This window comes from Perna viridis, chromosome 10 (assembly GCF_037379345.1).
Source record: "Perna viridis isolate PV_CMFRI_1.1 ecotype Kerala chromosome 10, ASM3737934v1, whole genome shotgun sequence".
Lineage (NCBI taxonomy): Eukaryota > Metazoa > Mollusca > Bivalvia > Mytilida > Mytilidae > Perna > Perna viridis.
This window is the reverse complement of record NC_142454.1, coordinates 25,870,789-25,891,359: the sequence shown is the minus strand read 5'-3', so window position 1 is coordinate 25,891,359 and position 20,571 is coordinate 25,870,789. Positions and strand designations below refer to the sequence as shown.

Below are 20,571 nucleotides of genomic sequence, written 5' to 3'. Positions count from 1 at the left end.
GTCTTTGGTGTGACTCTGTCGGAGATGGAATCTATGACCTCGTGCACTCGAGGCGAGTACCCTTACACGAGCCAACCGTGGCAGTTAGGGTTGTAAATGATTTACTTGACTTGTATGTAATATATTAATTTGAAAATGTGTGTTTGAACCAGAGCGTATGTGTTAGAATTTCATTACGTATTCGATGGTCGAGAATTCACCTGTTGCAAATTGCGTTGCTTCATCAACAAAACTCTTTAGTTGAGTACAGATAGCTTACCCTAACAGACAAAGCCTACAATCAAAATGCATGCCTATAACTTTGGCATTTTTCAGTTAAGTGTAAGAAATGACTTTAGAAAACGCCTAATAAATGCCGATCATGGAGAGACTGTGTTATTCAATGTCAAGACCTATGCTAAATTAAAGACTTTACTTTGGCCTTCTATTTACAGCAAAATTAACAAGTAATAAAAACAATCTGTAAGTGCAAACAAAACACTTTATTTTTTCTCAATACAACTCGGTTGATCTTAATTGCACACATACACCATGGTCATTATTTTTTAACCGTTGACCTTATGAAAGTCTACTCCTGTTCTATCCACTTCCTGGTATAGATCCTTGAGTTCTCTATCTGGAACAAACAAACAATAAGTAAGCGTTAAAAGGTACGACGTGTTAAAAGTTGTGCATACAAAAGCGTTAACTTCTATCAACTTACGCAATATTTACATATTATTTACCCATTCGCATTTGCCCACCTTTTCTTTTTGATCAATTATTCTGTACATGTAGAACGATAACATACAGATACATGTACATTTATTCTACTTTTAAATCACATTTTTTTTATAAAAGAACGAATGTTATCTTGTTATTGAAATGTCATATTTTCTCACCAATGTATTCTTTGAGACTTGCAATTTCTGCTCTAATCTTTGCCAGTACCAATTGTTTCATGACGACAGCTTCTGATCGTGGGTATGTTTTTGTATCCTGAATCCATGCTGATTTGAAGCTTTCGAATGCTCCATTGAGGCTTGTTAGGGCAGCCATATCACCTTCTACATCTTTGAGAAGAACATTGGTTTCTTTGTTAACTTTAATGAGTTTCAGCTCAAGCCCAGTGTTTCTTATCCGGTAACCTTTAAAAATAATGTAGAACTTTGTTACTAAATTTATCCTGAATCTTGGAAGAAACTGGATTGACATGAGCGTTCCTCGTTGCACACTCGGGGATTGTAGACACCATATACACGCATGATTATGTACGTGTATTACGGGTTACTAGATTTCTGCCATTAAGCACCAACTACTTCATGGTCTACACACGGCTAGATTTGCCACATATGATAATCATATGAATTGCAGCATATGATTATCAAATGAATCGAGGCGTGATCTGATCAAAATATGAATATGAGTGTGATATGATTGTCATATGTTTCAATTTTCATATGATTTTTACAAACATATGCTAATCACATGACTACTGATGAGATCAGTTCTAACCACTCACAAAACTGTCCTAGAACTGTCAGAAAAAACTGACAGGTTTAGAGCAATTCTCGGACAATTCTAGCGCAAACTCTTACGACAGTTCTAGCAGAGCCAGTTCTAAGAGATCAGTTCTAGAAGTAAAGCCAGCTGTGCGAGAACAGTTCTACTAGTAGAGCCGGCTCTGCTAGAAGTGATATGATTATCACATGTTTCAGTTTTCATATAATTATTACAAACATATGTTAATCACATGACTACTGATGAGATCAGTTCTAACCACTCACAAAACTGTCCTAGAACTTTCAGAAAAACTGACAGGTTTAGGGCAATTCTAGCGCCAGCTCTTATGACAGTTCTAGCAGAGCCAGTTCTAAGAGAACAGTTCTAGAAGTAAAGCCAGTTGTGCGAGAACAGTTCTAGTAGTAGAGCCGGCTCTGCTAGAAGTGTCAGACAAGCTGGCTCTAGTATAAGAACTTTTCTCGTAGAGTCAAAAGAACTGGCTCTAGAACTGCTCTATGACACATTTAGAACTGTCCTAGAGCTGACTCGTCTGACAGTCTCCCTGAGAGGTTAGAACTGTCCTAGAGCCGGCTCTTCTGACAGTCTCCCTGAGAGGTTAGAACTGTCCTAGAGCCGGCCCTTCTGACAGTCTCCCTGAGAGGTTAGAACTGTCCTAGAGCCGGCTCTTCTTACAGTCTCCCTGAGAGGTAAGAACTGTCCTAGAGCCGGCTCTTCTGACAGTTCACCTGAGAGGTTAGAACTGTTCTAGGGCCGGCTCTTCTGCTAGTCTCCCTGAGAGGTTAGAACTGTCCTAGAGCCGGCTCTTCTGATAGTTCACCTGAGAGGTTAGAACTGTTCTAGAGCCGACTCTTCTGACAGCTCACCTGAGAGGTTAGAACTGTTCTAGAGCCGACTCTTCTGGCAGTCTCCCTGAGAGGTTAGAACTGTCCTAGAGCCGGCTCTTCTGATAGTTCACCTGAGAGGTTAGAACTGTTCTAGAGCCGACTCTTCTGACAGTCTCCCTGAGAGGTTAGAACTGTCCTAGAGCCGACTCTTCTGACAGTCTCCCTGAGAGGTTAGAACTGTCCTAGAGCCGGCTCTTCTGATAGTCTCCCTGAGAGGTTAGAACGGTCCTAGAGCCGGCTCTTCTGACAGTCTCCTTGAAAGGTTAGAACTGTCCTAGAGCCGGCTCTTCTGACAGTTCACCTGAGAGGTTAGAACTGTCCTAGAGCCGGCTCTTCTTACAGTCTCCCTGAGAGGTTAGAACTGTCCTAGAGCCGGCTCTTCTGACAGTTCACCTGAGAGGTTAGAACTGTCCTAGAGCCGGCCCTTCTGACAGTCTCCCTGAGAGGTTAGAACTGTCCTAGAGCCGGCTCTTCTGACAGTTCACCTGAGAGGTTAGAACTGTTCTAGAGCCGACTCTTCTGACAGTCTCCCTGAGAGGTTAGAACTGTCCTAGAGCCGGCTCTTCTGATAGTTCACCTGAGAGGTTAGAACTGTTCTAGAGCCGACTCTTCTGACAGTCTCCCTGAGAGGTTAGAACTGTCCTAGAGCCGACTCTTCTGACAGTCTCCCTGAGAGGTTAGAACTGTCCAAGAGCCGGCTCTTCTGACAGTCTCCCTGAGAGGTTAGAACGGTCCTAGAGCCGGATCTTCTGACAGTCTCCTTGAAAGGTTAGAACTGTCCTAGTGCCGGCTCTTCTGACAGTTCACCTGAGAGGTTAGAACTGTTCTAGAGCCGACTCTTCTGACAGTCTCCCTGAGAGATTAGAACTGTCCTAGAGCCGGCTCTTCTGACAGTCTCCCTGAGAGGTTAGAACTGTCCTAGAGCCGGCTCTTCTGATAGTTCACCTGAGAGGTTAGAACTGTTCTAGAGCCGACTCTTCTGACAGTCTCCCTTAGAGGTTAGAACTGTCCTAGAGCCGACTCTTCTGACAGTCTCCCTGAGAGGTTAGAACTGTCCTAGAGCCGACTCTTCTGACAGTCTCCCTGAGAGGTTAGAACTGTCCTAGAGCCGACTCTTCTGACAGTTCCCCTGAGAGGTTAGAACTGTCCTAGAGCCGGCTCTTCTGACAGTCTCCCTGAGAGGTTAGAACGGTCCTAGAGCCGGCTCTTCTGACAGTCTCCTTGAAAGGTTAGAACTGTCCTAGAGCCGGCTCTTCTGACAGTTCACCTGAGAGGTTAGAACTGTTCTAGAGCCGACTCTTCTGACAGTCTCCCTGAGAGGTTAGAACTGTCCTAGAGCCGGCTCTTCTGACAGTCTCCTTGAAAGGTTAGAACTGTCCTAGAGCCGGCTCTTCTGACAGTTCACCTGAGAGGTTAGAACTGTTCTAGAGCCGACTCTTCTGACAGTCTCCCTGAGAGGTTAGAACTGTCCTAGAGCCGACGACTCTTCTGACAGTCTCCCTGAGAGGTTAGAACTGTCCTAGAGTCGGCTCTTCTGACAGTCTCCCTGAAAGGTTAGAACTGTCCTAGAGCCGGCTCTTCTGACAGTTCACCTGAGAGGTTAGAACTGTTCTAGAGCCGGCTCTTCCGACAGTCTCCCTGACAGGTTAGAACTGTTCTAGAGCCGGCTCTTCTGACAGTCTCCCTTAGAGGTTAGAACTGTCCTAGAGTCGGCTCTTCTGACAGTCTCCCTGAGAGGTTAGATCTGTCCTAGAGCCGACTCTTCTGACAGTCTCCCTGAGAGGCTAGAACTGTCCTAGAGCCGGCTCTTCTGACAGCTCACCTGAGAGGTTAGAACTGTTCTAGAGCCGACTCTTCTGACAGTCTCCCTGAGAGGTTAGAACTGTCCTAGAGCCGGCTCTTCTGACAGTCTCCCTGAGAGGTTAGATCTGATCCCATCTGTATCAAATGTTAATTATCATAATTTATGATTATCATATGATTATAATTATGATCATATAAATATCATGTGAATAGAGCAATTTTGATTATCATATCTTGTCATTAGAAGCTACAGTCAAAAATTGCCAAAAATAAAAAAAAAACTAAATTGAATATCAATAATTGTACATATCAAATTCAAATGTATAAATTTACACGTATCGTATACCTTCAATGAGTGGTAACAAATTCCCTATAAAGTTTCCTTGCTGTGCACTTCTGTTTCTTAGGACAAACAGACCTATAAAAATATATAATTAATGTATTTCTTTACAGTACCTGTAAATAAATATCTAATATCCTCTGACAGTCAACAGTAAAGAAGAAAATAAACATAATGAAAAGAGATAACACTAACAAAGAAACGAATAAAAACAAAACACAATAAACACAAAGAATAAATAGAAAAAAAATCTTACAAAATCACAAGCTTGATGTATTATAGTGAAATTTCAGTTTGTATACAATCTATCTGAAATTTACTTTAGACAGGTTACATCGTTTAATGCATTTCTGATACGAATTTCATATACATGTACAGAAATGTATGATATGAACTGGAAAAAAGATGAACTTACGTTGGCGATAAACCTCGTTTATTTTGTTTCTCTCATTTTGAACGAAGAACACCAAAAAGCAGAGGCTGATTAAAAACATATCCAGAAATCCAATCTGAAAAAAATACGTGTACATGAAAGAGAATACAATGTTTACGGTGTCAATAGTACATGTAAATGTGTACAGTTATACTTTTGATTTCATTTAGTTTCGTTCGGTAGCAGCTTATCTTCTTTTGATTACCGCTATTCCCTTGATTACTCTTTGTACTATAGTTTTTTTAATGCATGTTCAGCTGTTTGTGCAGTGTCTTCAGTCTGTTTTTCTTGAATATTTCGCATACTTGTCCTTAAATTTTGCCCCTAAACGTTATAGCTTAACTTTCCATTCATTAACAAAACTTAACTTGAAAAATATCGAGTAGTTTTGTTTATTTTTTGTTCTTTGGCATTGTAGAAGACACGAGTGTACGGAGGCTCAATAATGCCAGGTGTTGATTTATTTCTAAGTCGTTATAGCGAGTTAGTATCTAGTTTTAGCGATTTACTTAACTCGTTTTAACTATTTAGGTAACTCGTTTTTACGGTTATGAAAGTGAAACGAAACCTGGCACTAAAGGGCTTCCGTACGAAATCGACTTAAGTAAGTAAACCTTTCTTTGTTGTACAAAGCTATGTACATTTGAATGACGTACCAATCATTATTTTGTTATTTTTATTGTTGAATATTTAACTTGACTTACTTCAAATCCTATTTGGTTCCTAATAACATTTATCATTGGAGATGTCTCAGAGTGAGGCTGTGGACTGCAACCAAATGAAAGATTGTCAATTGTGTATATTACTGAATGGGGAATTGAATTGAAAACTGACATTACTACATGTGGTAAAGTTAAGTGCTCAACCAGTGAACTGTTATCTTTGGTGATCAAAAACACAACATCAAAATATGATCAATTGATCACAATTTTACCAGACTATATAGATAAAAGAGATCGTTCCGGAAAGGGAAACTCACCAAAAATATTTCACAGTGATAACAGCTGTAAACGAAAGCACGAATAAGAAGGTCAATAACCCGTGCAGGTGCATTTCCGAATCGTATAAACCTCTCTCCGATTAACATTGCTACTTCTTCGCCATTGCTTGTAATTTCCCGAAATCCTTTTCCGTCGTTGTTGACATCGACGACGTCACTTATGCATTTGGACAACCGGAAGTGCATTTGAGGCCCCAAGTGTGATAAGACATTCCCTTTGTTGTTTTTTTTATTTTACATTCGCAGAATAGTTAAAATCTCATCCTATGTTTGGTAATCTCAATACATGTATAATTTAACGCGTTTGAAAACTTGGTCTCGTAAGCAACGGTCTTAACATTGCAAGTACAAGTTATGCGTTACATACCATACAAAGTGAATGTACAGCGTGCACGACTGTTTTTTAAGTATCTGCTCTAAGCTTGTGAGGCAGAGTGCGTTACACGTACCTGTTTTTACTGTTTTTCATGCTTTTATCAAATAAAATGGCGCTTGCCGCCTATCATGGTTTGTAATTACATGTATCAAGTTTCATATTATTTTTTATTTTCTTTTGTGGTCGAGTGTGTTACATGTTTTTATTGTTGTGCATTATTTTATTAAATAGAGTGGCGTTTACCGCCGAGCTATGGCTTCATTCATTGGTTTAAAGAGGGCATCCATTTACAACCACTTTCTCTATGTACGAATACATGTATTAACTATATGTAGAATCCCATGAAAGACCAGGAATTCTTTTTTTTTTTTTCATTTTAAAATGCGTATTATTGTTCAGTGGCATATGCATTCAATGAGGATCACGTAAATGCCCGTAATTGTATTTTACAACCGAAATACTTTTGTATACCGTGGTAAGAAAGATAACTCCAAAATTCATTAAAACTCTTCAGCAATTATTTTTTTCAGCAACCGATTTTTTATTGGAGTAAATATTAATATGATAATCAACTGGAAGGTAAACGCACGATAGAAGCGTGCCTTTACAAACACACGATACGACCGTTCATTTAAACGCACGATAGAAGCGTTCTTTTTTTTGTGCTTTGATTATTTCCTTGATTCAACTGTTATTTATATATTTTTTGCTATTTTTATGGTAATTACTGGTTTGGCCAACCTGTGTTAAGAAATGTAAATCTGTCTAAAAACGTAAAGCAGTTTCTTCATGACAAAATTTTTGAGGATTGTAAATCACAAATATTCGAACCACCTAAGTGTGTAAATTATAGAATTTAGATATCTGATATATTAGTTATGAAAAATATCTTACTGTGCTTCCACCAGATTTGATGTATAATCTTATTAAATTTAGATGTTGCAGTCATAAATTGCCAATTGAGGCTGGTAGATTTTTCAGTATCAATAGAGCTGAAAGAGTTTGTGACCTTTGTAATAAACAAGAATTGGGTGATGAGTTCCACTATATTTTTAACTGTAACTTTTTTTAGTCAAGAAAGACATAACTGTACACCTGTCCATATCTATAATAACAGAAATATTGTCTGTCAGAGTTAATGAATAGTCACAACAAATATGTACTTGTCGGGTTGGCGAAATTTTGCAAAATTGTAATGTCTGTATTTAAATGAGATATTATGTATACATTGCTCGTTCATCTGTATACAGCTACGTCATGTGTATGTATGTTAGTTCATGCATTATTATTGTTTGTTAATTTCATTGTACTATTATACCTCATGTGAGGCCTTTAGTGAAATAAAAAGTTTCAAAAAGTCATAAATGTCATAAATATTTTTCATCAACCAATAAAAGACCGAACTTTTATTCATTTATTTATTTTTATGTATTTTTATTTTTTTTTAAGTAAATACAGTATTAATCTGATAATACTATCAAAATTCTAAAACCGTGTAAACCTCAAGTGCTGGGTTAGAATGCAGGGTCAGATAAAGGGTGTGCGATATGGGTCTAGAGGTGTGATATAGCCAAGGGTATGCGATATAGGGTAAACGATATAAGGTTTAAACAAACACTTATAATGCAAATATGAAAAAATATATATATTTTAATCTAAATATATGATATAAGGTCTTATTGACGGAACCCAGAATAAACACAAAGTTGTAGATTTTGTTTCTATGTAAGCTTGTTGAGCTCATTCTCATTGACCAAAAATTTATACATTGTACACGAAATGTTTGTCATTAGAAGTTATTTAATAAACTACAAAGATGTTTTCTGGATTTGTCGCTTGTAATAATAATGAAGTCATTTTAATTAATGTGAATGTTTCGCGTTAAATACAACGAAAGATCCGACTCCCATCTTTAATTTTAAAATGATATAACATGTATGTAACGAATGTTAAGGCAAATCTTTATCGTCCGATTGTTTACTTTTTTAGAAACATTCTTGTTCATTTAGCATAAAGGGAACTCCACACCCTAGAGGCTTTGTTTGCAACCCTAATTAAAATATAATGCTTTTTGTCATCTCCCAAAACCTAGGTTATAGATTACTAATATAATTATATTTTTTCTTGGCTTGTTTATTATTAAAAAGTGTGATTAAACATGGCTTTGCCTCCTTTGCTATATGTCTCTTGGTTTTAGAATGCATGATTTTGTTTGGGGTAGTTGCGATTGAACTGAACGCTCACCTTAGAAGTAAGAATTATAGTTACAGAACCGGTTTTACTTGTATTTTAGCTAGGGTGATCCAAATGTTCCGTGGGACGCAGCTTGATACAACGGTAAATGTCAAACAGTGATGGTTCATATTTGTTACCCATGGAAAACTGTTGTTCTATCGTCAGCACATCAGACAGTCACGTAGAAATGCTTTCAAACTTGATAGATTTACCTGCTAGTCTCTGTAAGTATCAGTCAGTCAAGTAAATATGGTATGAAATGATCGTGACTAATAGTACCATCAGAATCAATTAATTAAGACAATTTTGTTCAACATTATTTTAGTACGAAGAGTTATTTCTTTTATAATGCAGTGCGAAGTAACAAATCAGGGGCAGATGTCTCTGTTAAAAATCTCTGTATTCTACATTCTCATGAAAATTTTCCCAACATCTTCAGTGATGCAGAGATCTAATAATGGTCAATTCAAATAAAGAAGACTTTTGTGTTTGGAAGTAAATTGTAATATTGGATCTGTCATGTGCACGTTTCAGACTTATTCCGACAAAAACTTGTACTTAAAGATTGTGTGTGGACACAAATGTATACTGATTATACAAAACCTCAGATAAATGACAAAAACAACTATTAAGTGCAAACAAAAATACTTTAATATATTCTCAATACATCCGCTTCTCAATATTGATCTTGCATTCATGGATATGTAACATCGCCACTATTTTTTAATCTGAAAAAGAATAGAAAAGAATAAACGTCGAAGAATCATAACGAGGAGGCTTTGTGGCACAAACTATAGGATAAAAAAGGATGGCAGACGAAATTAAAGTTACACATATAACAGGGGCACAGCCCTCACTATAAACCGGAAGTGAATTCTGGTACATACTTCCGTGCCAATATTCTGAATACCGTTAAAAAGGCATTTTATCAAAACAAAAACTGTACATGCAGTTCTAAAATACAAGTAAAACACTTTGAAGGAATTCATTTTATAATAAACAAAAGTGCAACTTGTGCATGTATATATGTACCTAAAAATAACCACGGCCGTTGACCTCATTAACAGTGGATTTCCTGATATAGGACCTGGAGTTCTCTTCCTGGAAAAAAAGAAACATAAAAATAAGTAAAATGTTGGTTTTTTTTGGAAGTTGTTCAATAGTAAACATCTCAAGTCTTACATATTCGTCGGAAAATGACGTAGCGATAGCAACAATGTGACTGTTCATCTGTTACCGCCGGTGGTCTTTTAAGTAGCACTCCAGCTAAGGATCATGCAAAATGTGATTCATGGGTAAAAAGCCTACATACTTTTATTTTTGATCTTTTGTTTGAAATGTCAGAGTAAACAGAAATAAACATGTGGCTTTTCATATGACCCGTGCTCTTAGGAGATAAAAATTACACAGAATGCACTTTAAATTTCAATATTAAGGGAGATAACTCTGTAAATGGCGCTCAAATACAATAGCATCTACTGTATTTTCAATGTCGATTATCTCTTAAGAGCAGGTAGATTTGAATAAATAATTACACATTTCATAGTATAGACCCATAAAACAACTTCATTATCAAAAATAAACGTAATTTACATGAATTGATCTGTTTTCTCACCAATATATTCTCTGAGACTTGCAATCTCTGCTCTAATCTTTGCCAATACCAATTGTTTCATGACGGCAGCTTCTGATTGTGGGTATGTTTTTGTATCCTGAATCCATGCTGATTTAAAGCTTTCGAAATCCCTATTGAGGTTTTTCAAGGCAGCCACATCAACTTCAACATTTTTTAGAAGAACATTGGTTTCTTTGTTCAGTTTAATGAGATTCAGTTCAAGCCCAGTGTTTCTGCTCTGGTAACCTATAAAAATAGTGTAGAACTTTGTTACTAAATTTATCCTTCAAAAAACTGGACCGACATTTTTTACATGTGTACATGTAAGAACTGGAATAATCTGGAATCGTACACATTAATTTGTACATGTATTTATGGTCCCTCCAATTAGTTAAATGAGTAATACATGTAATGATCCGACGTATGTACAGATCAGTTAATCAACTTATCCTTCGTACATGTGCATACAGTGTACATAAAAGTTTGTTCATATGTGCATGTCTGTGGCATACTGCACAATTAAAAATGATTTGCAACACAACTTTAATTAAAAGAGTAAACTGTAAGGAATAGCACGCTTGGGGATTATAATCATTATATACATACATGATCATGTACATGTACATTTATTACGTGTTACTTGATAGTCTGAACACAGTAAAAGGTGCCACATATAAGAATCATATGAATTGCAACATATGATGATCAAAATATGAATAGAGTGTGATATGATTTTCATATGTTTCAGTTTACATAGTACATGTATGATTTTTACAAACATATGTTTATCATATGACTACAGATGAGATCAGTTCTAATCTCACAAAACTGTCCTAGAACTGTCAGAAGAACATTTCTATGACAGGTTTAGAATAGTTCTCGAACAATTCCAGAGCCAGCTCTTCTGGCAGTTCTAGCAGAGCCGGCTCTGCTAATATAACTGTGTTCGTAGAGCTGGCTCTACTTCTAGAACTGTTCTCTGAGAGCCGGCTCTGCTAGAACTATTAAAGAAGTATATAGAAGTATCAGAACTGTTCTCGTAGAGTTGGTCCTGCTGGTAGAACTGTCAGAATAACTGGCTCTACAACTGCTCTATGACACTTTTAGAACTGTTCTATAGCCGACTCTTCTGACATTTCCCCTGGAAAGGTTAGAACTGATCTTATCTGTATCAAATGTAAATTATCATCATTTATGATATCATATCAATAGAGCAATACATGATTATCATATATTTTCATTGGAAACTACGGTCAAAATCTGTCAAAATAAAAAAAGAACTAATGCTAATAATATTATTGTATTTATAAAATTCAAATGTATAAATTTACATGTGTACCTTCAATGAGTGGTAACAAATTCCCTATAACGTTTCCTTGCTGTACACTTTCGTTTCTCAGGACCAACAGACCTATAAAAATATATCATTATTTTATTTCTATACAGTACCTGTATACGGAAATAAATGTACAATATTCTCTCACAGTCAACAGTAAAGAAGAAAATATAATGAAAAGAAATAACACTAACTAATAAATGAATAAAAATAAAACAAAGAGGATAAATCACAAGCTTGATTTATTAAAGTGAAATTTTAGTTTGTATACAATCTAATTGAAATTTACTTTATACAGGTAACATCGTTTAATGCATTTCTGATACGGATTTCATATACATGTACACAATTGTATGATATGGGCTGTAAAAAAAGATGAACTTACGTTGGCGATAAACCTCGTTTAGTTTGTTTCTCTCTTTTTGAACGAAGAGCACAAAAAAGCAGAGGCTGATCAAAAACATATCCAGAAATCCAACCTGAAAAAAATACATGTACATGAAAAAGAATACAATGCTTACGTTGTCAATAGTACATGTGTACCGTAGTTATACTATGGATATCATTTAGTTTCGTTCGGTAACAGCTTATCATTCTTCTATGGCTGATTAATAGAAACACTTGGCACTATAGTTTTTTATGCATGTTCAACTGTTTGTACAGTGTCTTCAGTCTGTTTTTCTTGAACATTTCGCATGATTGTTCTTAAATTTTGTCCCTAAACGCTATGACTTAACTATTCCATTCATTAACAAAACTTAACTTGAAAAATATCGAGTAGTTTTGTTTATTTTTTGTTCTTTGGCATTGTAGAAGACACGAGTGTACGGAAGCTCACTACTGCCAGGTGTTGATTTATTTCTAAATCATTAAAACGAGTTAGTGTCTCGTTATACCGATTTAGTGAACTCGTTATAACTATTCAGATAACTCGTTTTTACGGTTAAGTATCTCGCTATGACGACTTGAAAGTGATACAAAACCTGGCACTAAAGGGCTTCCGTACGAAATCGACTTAAGTAAGTAAACCTTTCTTTGTTGTACAAAGCTATGTACATTTGAATAATGTACCAATCATTATTTCGTTATTTTTATCGTTGAATTTTTAACTTGACTTACATCAAATCCTATTTGGTTCCTAATAACATTTATCATTGGAGATGTCTCATTGTGAAGCTCTGAACTGCAACAAAATAAAAAATTGTCAATCGTGTATATTACTGAATGGGGAATTGAATTATAAACTAACATTACTACATGTGGTTAAGTTAAGTGCTAAACCAATGAACTGTTATCTTTGGTGATCAAAAACACAACATCAAAATATGATCACAACTTTAAATGATTATATAGATAAAAGAGATCGTTCCGGAACGGAAACTCACCAAAAATAGTTCCCAATGATAACAGCTGTAAATGAAAGCACGAATAAGAAGGTCAATAACCCACGCACGCGCATTTCTGAATCGTAAAAATATCTCTCCGATTAACACTGCTACTTCTTCGCCATTGCTTTTAATTTCCCGAAATCCTTTTTCGTCGTCGTTGACATCGGCGACGTCACTTATGCATTTGGACAACCGGAAGTGCATTTGAGGCCCCAAGTGTTATAAGACATTCCCTTTGTTTTGTTTTTATTTACATTCGCAGAATAGTAAAAATCTCATCATATGTTTGGTCATCTCATTACATGTATAACGGATTAAAAACTTGGTCTCGTACATGTAAGCAACGGTTTTAACATTGCAAGTATAAGTTGTACGTTACATACCATACAAAGTGAATGTAAAGCGTGCACAAATGTTTTTCTTAAGTTTCTGCTCTAAGCTTGTGCGGCAGAGTGCGTTACACGTACCTGTTTTTACTGTTTTTCATGCTTTTATCAAATAAAATGGCGCTTGCCGCCTATCGTGGTTGGTAATTACATGTATCGAGTTTCATGTTATGTTTGATTTTCTGATGTGGTCGAGTGTGTTACATGTTTTTATTGTTGTGCATTATTTTATTAAATAGAGTGGCGTTTACCGCCGAGCTATGGTTTCATTCATTGGTTTAAAGAGGGCATCCATTGACAACCACTTTCTCTATGTACGAATACATGTATTAACTACATGTAGAATCCCATGAATGACCAGGATTTTTTTTATTATTTTAAAATGGGTATTATTGTTCAGTGGCATATGCATTCAATGAGGATCACTTGAGCGAATCGGAGGCTAAATGCCCGTAATTGTACTTTTCAACCAAAATACTTTTGTACACGGTAATAAGAAAGATAACTCAAAACTTCATGAAAACTCCTCAGTAATTATTTTTTAGCAACCGATTGTTTTTATTGGAGTAAATATTAATAGGATAATTAATTGGAAGGAGTGAATAACGAAAAGATAATCACGAGTGCCGAAGAACGCTTAGATTTAACGAGTGGGCGGAACTTGTTCCGCGCACGAGTTAAATCACACAGCGTTCTTGGCGTGAGTGATACTATTTTGGTTATTTACGATAACCAATTGAATATCTTATTTATATATAGATTCCCTCGATTATGCGTTGCTAATTTCAACATGAATTTCAAATTTTGTGAACGCCGGATTGATTTCAAAGTTGTGACGTTTTGGTGGGAGAAAGTCCGAGAGTGAAATTACCGAATTTATTTCAGTGTGAATCATCGAAATTTATTTCACTGGGGACATTCGATAAAACACTGCTATCAATAATCTAATCAAGCAATCAAAATTTTAAACTCGTTGGACGGTCGTCAAGGTTCGGGTGTGAGTGCAGGTAGAGAAAGTCTCAAAATGTTTTGGGGGATTAGTTGGAGAAAATCAAGAATTCAAGTAATATATAATATGACGCATTTTAAAGTTGCTTCTTCTGCTTCATGTATTTTCATCACCTATTGACATCTACATGCATGTGCATAAATAGTGTATGATGGCAAACGATTTGTTCACAAAATACTGGTCATTTCTAGATTTAGGTGAATGTTTCGCGTATAATACGACGAAAGATCTTATGATATAATATAACGAATGTTTATGCAAATCCATGTTGTCCGATTTTTTACTTTTGAGAATCGTTTTTGTGTTTCGAACACCAAGTGAAAATCATCCTAGTTAATTTACCATATAAGGAACTCCACACCCTAGAGGATAGGATTTTTTCTTGCAGACCTAATTAAAATGTAATGCTGTTTGTCATCTTCCAATATCACAGGTACAGATTACATATATAATTATATTTTGCTTTTTTGAAGGCTAATATATTAAAAATTGTGCGTAAAAATGGTATTGCCTCCTTTATTATATTGTGGTCTCTTTGTTTCAGAATTCCTGGTTTGTCTTTGACATATTTGCAATTGACCTGAACATTCATATCAGAAGTAACAAGTATATTCAAAGGACCGGTTTTACTTGTATTCTAGCCAAGGGTAATCAATACTCCATAGAACGCAGCTTGATACTACGGCAAAGGTCTAACAGTGAACGTTCGCATATTGTTACCCATGGGAAATTGCTGCCCTATTGTGAGCACGTTGTACGATCACTTAGAAATGCTTTCAAAATGCCAGACTCCGTAAGAATCAGGCAGTCAAGTAAATATGGTACAATATATGAAATGACTACTAATTGTACCATCAAAATCAAGGAATTAAGACAAAATGTTCCATATCATTTAAGTAGAAAAAGTTATTTCTTCACAATGCACTGCAGGAGAACATATCAGGGGCAGATATCCCTATTAAAAATCTCAATATTCTACATTGTCGGGAACTATTTCCCAACATCTTTAGTGATGCAGATGTCTAATAGTGGTCCTTTCAAATACAGAAGACTTCAGTGTTGGGAAGTATATTGTAATATTAGTGGGTCTGTGGTATGCACGTTCAGATTTTTTCTTATGTTTGCATTATTCCGACGAATAATTACACTTAAAAGTTCGATTTACGACGTGCGATTGTTCATGAACGTGTTGTCACAAAATATTATGGCTATACAAAACGTTTGATAAATGATAAAGAAAAATAGTAAGTGCAAACATGAATACTTTAATATATTCTCAATACATCCGATCCTCAGTTGATCTTGAATTTATGGACATGTACCATCGCCACCAATTTTTAATCTGAAAATGACGAGAAAAGGATGAATGTCAAAAAATCAAAACGAGGAGGCTTTGTGGCACAAAATATAGCCTGGATTACAAAGAGGGGTGACAGACGAAATTAAAGCTACACATATAACAGCAACACTCTCACTATAAACCGGAAGTTAATTAATGTATATACATTGTACTCGCGTACCATTATTCGGAATGCCGTTTAACAAGAATTTCAGCAAAAGAAAAAAGTACATGCAGTTCTAAAATACAAGTAAACCCGTTGAAGGAATTTATTTTTAAATTAACAAAAGTGCAACTTGTATATATGTACCGAAAAATATCTAATATCCATGCCTGTTGACCTCGTGAACAAAGTCTCTTGTACTGTGGATTTCCTGATGTAAGCCCTGGAGTTCTTTTCCTGGAACAAGAAAAAGAAGCATAAAAACAAAAGGCATGACTGTGTTGAAAAACAGCTCAGGTCTTGCACCATCGTCGTTGATTGTGTTAGCGAGAGCTACAGCGCGATCGTCCATGGGTCTCTGATGATGGTGTTATATCTAAAACAATGTCTATATTGAGTAAAAAACACAATATTTAGCCATTTTAAAGTAAGATACAATTTTAAAACTTTTTCTGATTATACTAATAACAAGTCGGAAGACAGGACATATAAAACATTACATGTATGAGTATTTCACAGTGTATATATATAACAAACGGTAAGTTATCTATGGAATTAATTAAACTGATCTGTTTTCTCACCAATGTATTCCTTGAGACTTGAAATTTCTGTTCTAATCTTTACCAGTACCAATTGTTTCAAAACAGCAGCTTCTGATTGTGGATATGTTTTTGTATCCTGGATCCATGCTGATTTGAAACTTTCAAATTCTCTATTAAGGTCCTTCAAGGCAGCCACATCACCTTCAACATTTTTTAGAAGACCATTGGTTTCTTTGTTCATTTTGATGAGATTCAGCGCGAGCCTGGTATTTCTGCTGCGGTAACCTTGAGACAAATATTGTAGAACTTTTTATCAAATTTACATGTCATATGCTTAGTCCTTCAATTTAACAAGTGAGTCAATTTGTTTATGCTTTAAGAACTGGAATACGAAAGTACAACAGTTAAATTAGGTGCTTGTTAATCAAGAAATACGGATAAATATGGGTTAATTGCACTGTAGGTTTTAGCAATTGAGTACCAAAGAGTTCATGGGCTGCATAATTGGTACTTAATTAGAAAAAAGTTTCAAAGGTGAGGAAAATCACAATTTCAATATTTAATGTATAAAAAAATGTTTACCATCAATAATTGGTAACAAATTTCCTACTACAGCGTTTTCCTGGAGTGCACATTTGTTTCTCATGACAACCAGACCTACAAACATATAAACTTCTATCCAGTATATGTTTATGGAAACAAAAGTTTCCTCAACAGAAAGCAATAATTAAAAAAATAAGTTAAAATGAAAAAATTCAAAACAAAAAAAAGAAAGGAAACAAAAACTTTAAAATAAGCACATAACACTAAGAAAAATTAAGAAAACATCTAACATAATCGGACGCTAAGCTTATATTTGGTTAAGAATAATTTTGAATACAGTCAGTCTAATAGAAATTATTCTTATATAAGTGCCTATCAATAAAGCGTTCCTGATACGGATCTTTATATGCATGTTGTATGATATAAGCAGGAAATAAAGATGAACTTACGTTGGCGATAAACTTCATTTATTTTGTTTCTCTCATTTTGAACGAAGAACACCAAAAAGCAGAGGCTGATTAAAAACATATCCAGAAATCCAACCTGAAAAAAAACCCAAGTATGTTTGCATAATGTTTATTAAATACTTGTGCCCTCAGTGCCTGTAAATGAGTACCGTAGTTTTATCATGAATGGTATTTGCTCTTGTCACCACTGGAGCACAGAGACCATAATATTCAATTTCCTTATCTTTAGTTTTTATTCGGTTCGCTTCATTGTTTATGTAGATCGTCTCTGTTTCTTGTGTTCACGTTTAGGCCATGTTTTGGGGATTTTAACGTATTTGAATCATCCCACCGCTGACGCTTCGGTTTTTTTGCAATTGTATCCTGATATTTGGTTCGGTCACTTTGTTCCATATCTGCATGGAAAGTAAAGTTCTCGGTGGACAATTGAATACAATATGTACATACAAAAATGTAACTAGACTTACTTCAAATCCGATATGGTTCCGAACAACAATTACTGGAGATGTTACATTGTAAAGTCCAGTACTGCAAAAAAAAAGAAGACGCATAACCGCCGTAGTGGGTAAAATTAAAACGATAACACACATGTACTTGTATTTTTATACTTTTAGTATAAAGTTGCCCAATTAGTTTGGTTTGTCACTGGACTGTCATTGAATGGTCTAGGACTCGATAGATCATGCAGTGGTGAAAGATATAATTTTGTAAGGAGACCCAAGCTCTCGCCTTACACTTTGCAACTAATTGAAAGCACCACGGGGTCTAGTTTTATTTGAATCGTTCATGGAATGGAGACTCTTGAGGATAGTAGTCACTGTAGAGTGATAAAACGGGCTATCAGTGGTAGACAGTATATATTCAAATATCCAGGTAAAGTTAAAATCGAATTGCCTGTTTAATTGTTAGCGGAGTTCGAACCTCGGTTGTCAAGGTACAATTCTTTTAGAAACATGCTCTCCCGTTACTTATTGCTATTCCTATTTTTTATAAGCAACATGAATTGATATTTGTGTTTCATAAATACGACTTCTTGAAAAGAGCGTTGACAACATAATTTAACAAGCATACATCACTCTAACCTGCACAATCTGTTCTTGCTTTATATACATGCTAAAGCTCAATTGAATCAAACTTTTAAACAAATACAACATTTTTGGAAAAAAAACTTACCTAAAGTGTTCTCCGGTGAATACGGCTGTGATCGACAGGACAAAAAGAAGTGTCAATAAACCACGCACATGCATTTCCGAAAGTAAAATTCCCTCTCTGATTAACACTGCTACTGCTTCGCCATTCTTTTAAATTTCCCGAAATCCCTGGCCGTCGTCGTTGACATCGGCAACGTCACATATGAGTTTCAAAATGTAACGACAGAACATTTTCACCTTCAATTTTTCTTTCAAACTGATCACAGACGCAAAGCGTTATATAAATTGTTAATATTTGTACAGATTGAAAATTTGGATTTGTATTCTGTAATGATTCATATAAAATTTGTGTTGCCGTAGCAATGACGGTGTCAAGGAAACCCGAAAAACCGAAAGGAGGAGCGAACTTGAGGGGGGAGGTTTCAGGGATTTTCAGTTATTTCTATATAATAATAAAAAAAAAGTCTAAGATGAAGAGGACACCATCTTTATCTTTTGGTTTTGCCTATAGGTAGAGAAAGTTATTTACAAGTCTCCGATGTGATTTAATTTGCATGTACAAATTCATCACAGCCGACAAAAAGGAGAGCCCTTTTTCGTATAGTCTTTCAATTGACTAAAACGGTGATCTCTAGGTACACGACTTAATTTGTTTTGAGCGTCGGGTACATGGAGAAATATGTTTTGCTAAGTTCAGATAGTATATGCATGGGGCGTTCATATCATAGACTGAAATTCATATTCTTCTGCTACAGATGGGATCAGTTCTAACCTCTCAGGGGACGTACTGTCAGATGAGTCGGCTCTGGGACAGTTATAAAGGTGTCATAGAACAATTCTCGTGTCAGCTCTGCTAGAACTGTCGAAACTTGCTATAGAACTGTTCTATTTTAACTGACGTTATCCTGACTACGCACTATTTGAACATTTATTTTTATATTTATGTTTCACGGCTCCTATATCGAGATACATAAAGAAATTGTTTGGAAGTATACGTACTTGTATCTGGTGGAAGGACGTACCAGTCATGTACACATGCGTCCTGGGAGGGAATATCAGTTGCCTATTTTGTAACATATGCACACATTTTTTTTCAGTCTTCGTTGCATTTTTTTCTGTATGTATGAGTTTCGTACAATAGAGAGCCATGTTTGGCCAGGCCCTTGTTTCATAAACGAAAATGTCCTCAAATCCTTTCTCAACTCAAATCGTTTAAAATTTAAGATTGAGAAAAATCCTCAAACTGAGGCTTTTTTTAATTTTTCGAAGTTTTGGCATTTTCTCCAGTTTAAAATCGCTATACCGAAATACACTTGTAGTATGCTTCAAAGGTAAGAAACAAAATTCTGAATAAAATCAAAGTTACTCATTTAATTAGTTTTCTTTTTGTTCCACTATAGTACTTGTCTCCACTTTCTTAGCAGTGAAAAAAATTGTACAAATGTATTTGAGACATGCTTATTTTTTACAAATATTCCTTTGATTAGCTCAAGAATATCAATCAATTATGATTATCATATGAATTGAACAACAACATATAATAATTATCATATGAATCGAACATAATATAATTATCATACCTTTTCACTTTTCAATTTGGAATGTAATGGAACAGTTGATGCAGCCAAAGTTTTCTATACATATTGAATATAAATACATGCATTGCTTTCATTGTAAATCAACTGCGAAAACTACATACCAATCTTCAAATAAAATTTCATGAAAATTCCTGGAGCAGTTGAGGGGTTGTACTTATGAGGGTTCAACATGTAAAACTTTTAAGTTGGATTATTGCCCTTTGGACTCCTCTGACAGTAGCTATATTTGTTCATGCACATCTACACATGATGCCCAACCTTCCTATAAGGTTTTATCAAAATCCCTTGAGTAGTTTAAGAGGAGTTCACTGTTGAGGTTTTACATGTAAAGCCCTCAAGTTGGATTATCTCCCTTTGGAGTCCTCCGAGAATAACTGTATTCGTTCATGCACACCTATATATGATACCTTATCTCTCTATAAAATTTCATTAAATTAGGAGGAAAGCCCTGAAGAGGTTT

At 35.6% G+C, this 20,571-nt stretch overlaps 3 protein-coding genes across 4 annotated transcripts; all 3 read right to left on the bottom strand.

The window, feature by feature from the left end:
- Window positions 1–501: 501 nt before the first annotated feature.
- Window positions 502–12,758, bottom strand: LOC148605145 (uncharacterized). Of its 2 annotated transcripts, XM_088549674.1 has the most exons (6): window positions 12,645–12,758; window positions 11,911–12,004; window positions 11,529–11,600; window positions 10,190–10,435; window positions 9,607–9,675; window positions 9,203–9,302 (listed from the first exon to the last, which is right to left on the bottom strand). In XM_088549674.1, the coding sequence occupies exons 1-5, from the start codon at window positions 12,678–12,680 to the stop codon at window positions 9,635–9,637; spliced, it is 489 nt and encodes a 162-aa protein (XP_088405800.1). In that variant the 5' UTR covers window positions 12,681–12,758; the 3' UTR covers window positions 9,203–9,302; window positions 9,607–9,634. The 2 variants fall into 2 exon arrangements, with proteins under 2 accessions (XP_088405799.1, XP_088405800.1); XM_088549673.1 differs by lacking the exons at window positions 9,203–9,302; window positions 9,607–9,675 and adding an exon at window positions 502–616.
- Window positions 4,416–6,079, bottom strand: LOC148605146 (uncharacterized). The gene is made up of 4 exons (XM_088549675.1): window positions 5,943–6,079; window positions 5,668–5,731; window positions 4,946–5,039; window positions 4,416–4,608 (listed from the first exon to the last, which is right to left on the bottom strand). Exons 1-4 carry the CDS (start codon window positions 6,014–6,016, stop codon window positions 4,520–4,522), a joined length of 321 nt encoding a protein of 106 aa, XP_088405801.1. The 5' UTR covers window positions 6,017–6,079; the 3' UTR covers window positions 4,416–4,519.
- Window positions 12,759–15,573: 2,815 nt separating the features above from the next.
- On the bottom strand, window positions 15,574–18,733 carry LOC148605144 (uncharacterized). Its single transcript, XM_088549600.1, has 7 exons — window positions 18,536–18,733; window positions 17,830–17,890; window positions 17,345–17,438; window positions 16,935–17,009; window positions 16,392–16,637; window positions 15,958–16,047; window positions 15,574–15,650 (listed from the first exon to the last, which is right to left on the bottom strand). The coding sequence occupies exons 1-6, from the start codon at window positions 18,607–18,609 to the stop codon at window positions 15,968–15,970; spliced, it is 630 nt and encodes a 209-aa protein (XP_088405726.1). The 5' UTR covers window positions 18,610–18,733; the 3' UTR covers window positions 15,574–15,650; window positions 15,958–15,967.
- Between the last annotated feature and the right edge of the window lie 1,838 nt (window positions 18,734–20,571).

Excerpts from the sequence above, each read along its gene's own strand:
- LOC148605146 (XM_088549675.1), bottom strand. The coding sequence starts at position 6,016 with ATGCACCTGCACGGGTTATTGACCTTCTTATTCGTGCTTTCGTTTACA. Across the intron at positions 5,732-5,942 it reads ATCACTGTGAAATATTTTTG|TCCACAGCCTCACTCTGAGA; the intron begins GTGAGTTTCCCT and ends ATTTGGTTGCAG. Across the intron at positions 4,609-4,945 it reads AAACGAGGTTTATCGCCAAC|GTCTGTTTGTCCTAAGAAAC; the intron begins GTAAGTTCATCT and ends ATATTTTTATAG.
- LOC148605145 (XM_088549673.1), bottom strand. The coding sequence starts at position 12,680 with ATGATAAATGTTATTAGGAACCAAATAGGATTTGAT. Across the intron at positions 12,005-12,644 it reads GGAACCAAATAGGATTTGAT|GTTGGATTTCTGGATATGTT; the intron begins GTAAGTCAAGTT and ends TATTTTTTTCAG. Across the intron at positions 11,601-11,910 it reads AAACGAGGTTTATCGCCAAC|GTCTGTTGGTCCTGAGAAAC; the intron begins GTAAGTTCATCT and ends ATATTTTTATAG.
- LOC148605144 (XM_088549600.1), bottom strand. The coding sequence starts at position 18,609 with ATGCATGTGCGTGGTTTATTGACACTTCTTTTTGTCCTGTCGATCACA. Across the intron at positions 17,891-18,535 it reads TTCACCGGAGAACACTTTAG|TACTGGACTTTACAATGTAA; the intron begins GTAAGTTTTTTT and ends TTTTTTTTGCAG. Across the intron at positions 16,638-16,934 it reads TTTGTTACCAATTATTGATG|GTTACCGCAGCAGAAATACC; the intron begins GTAAACATTTTT and ends ATTTGTCTCAAG.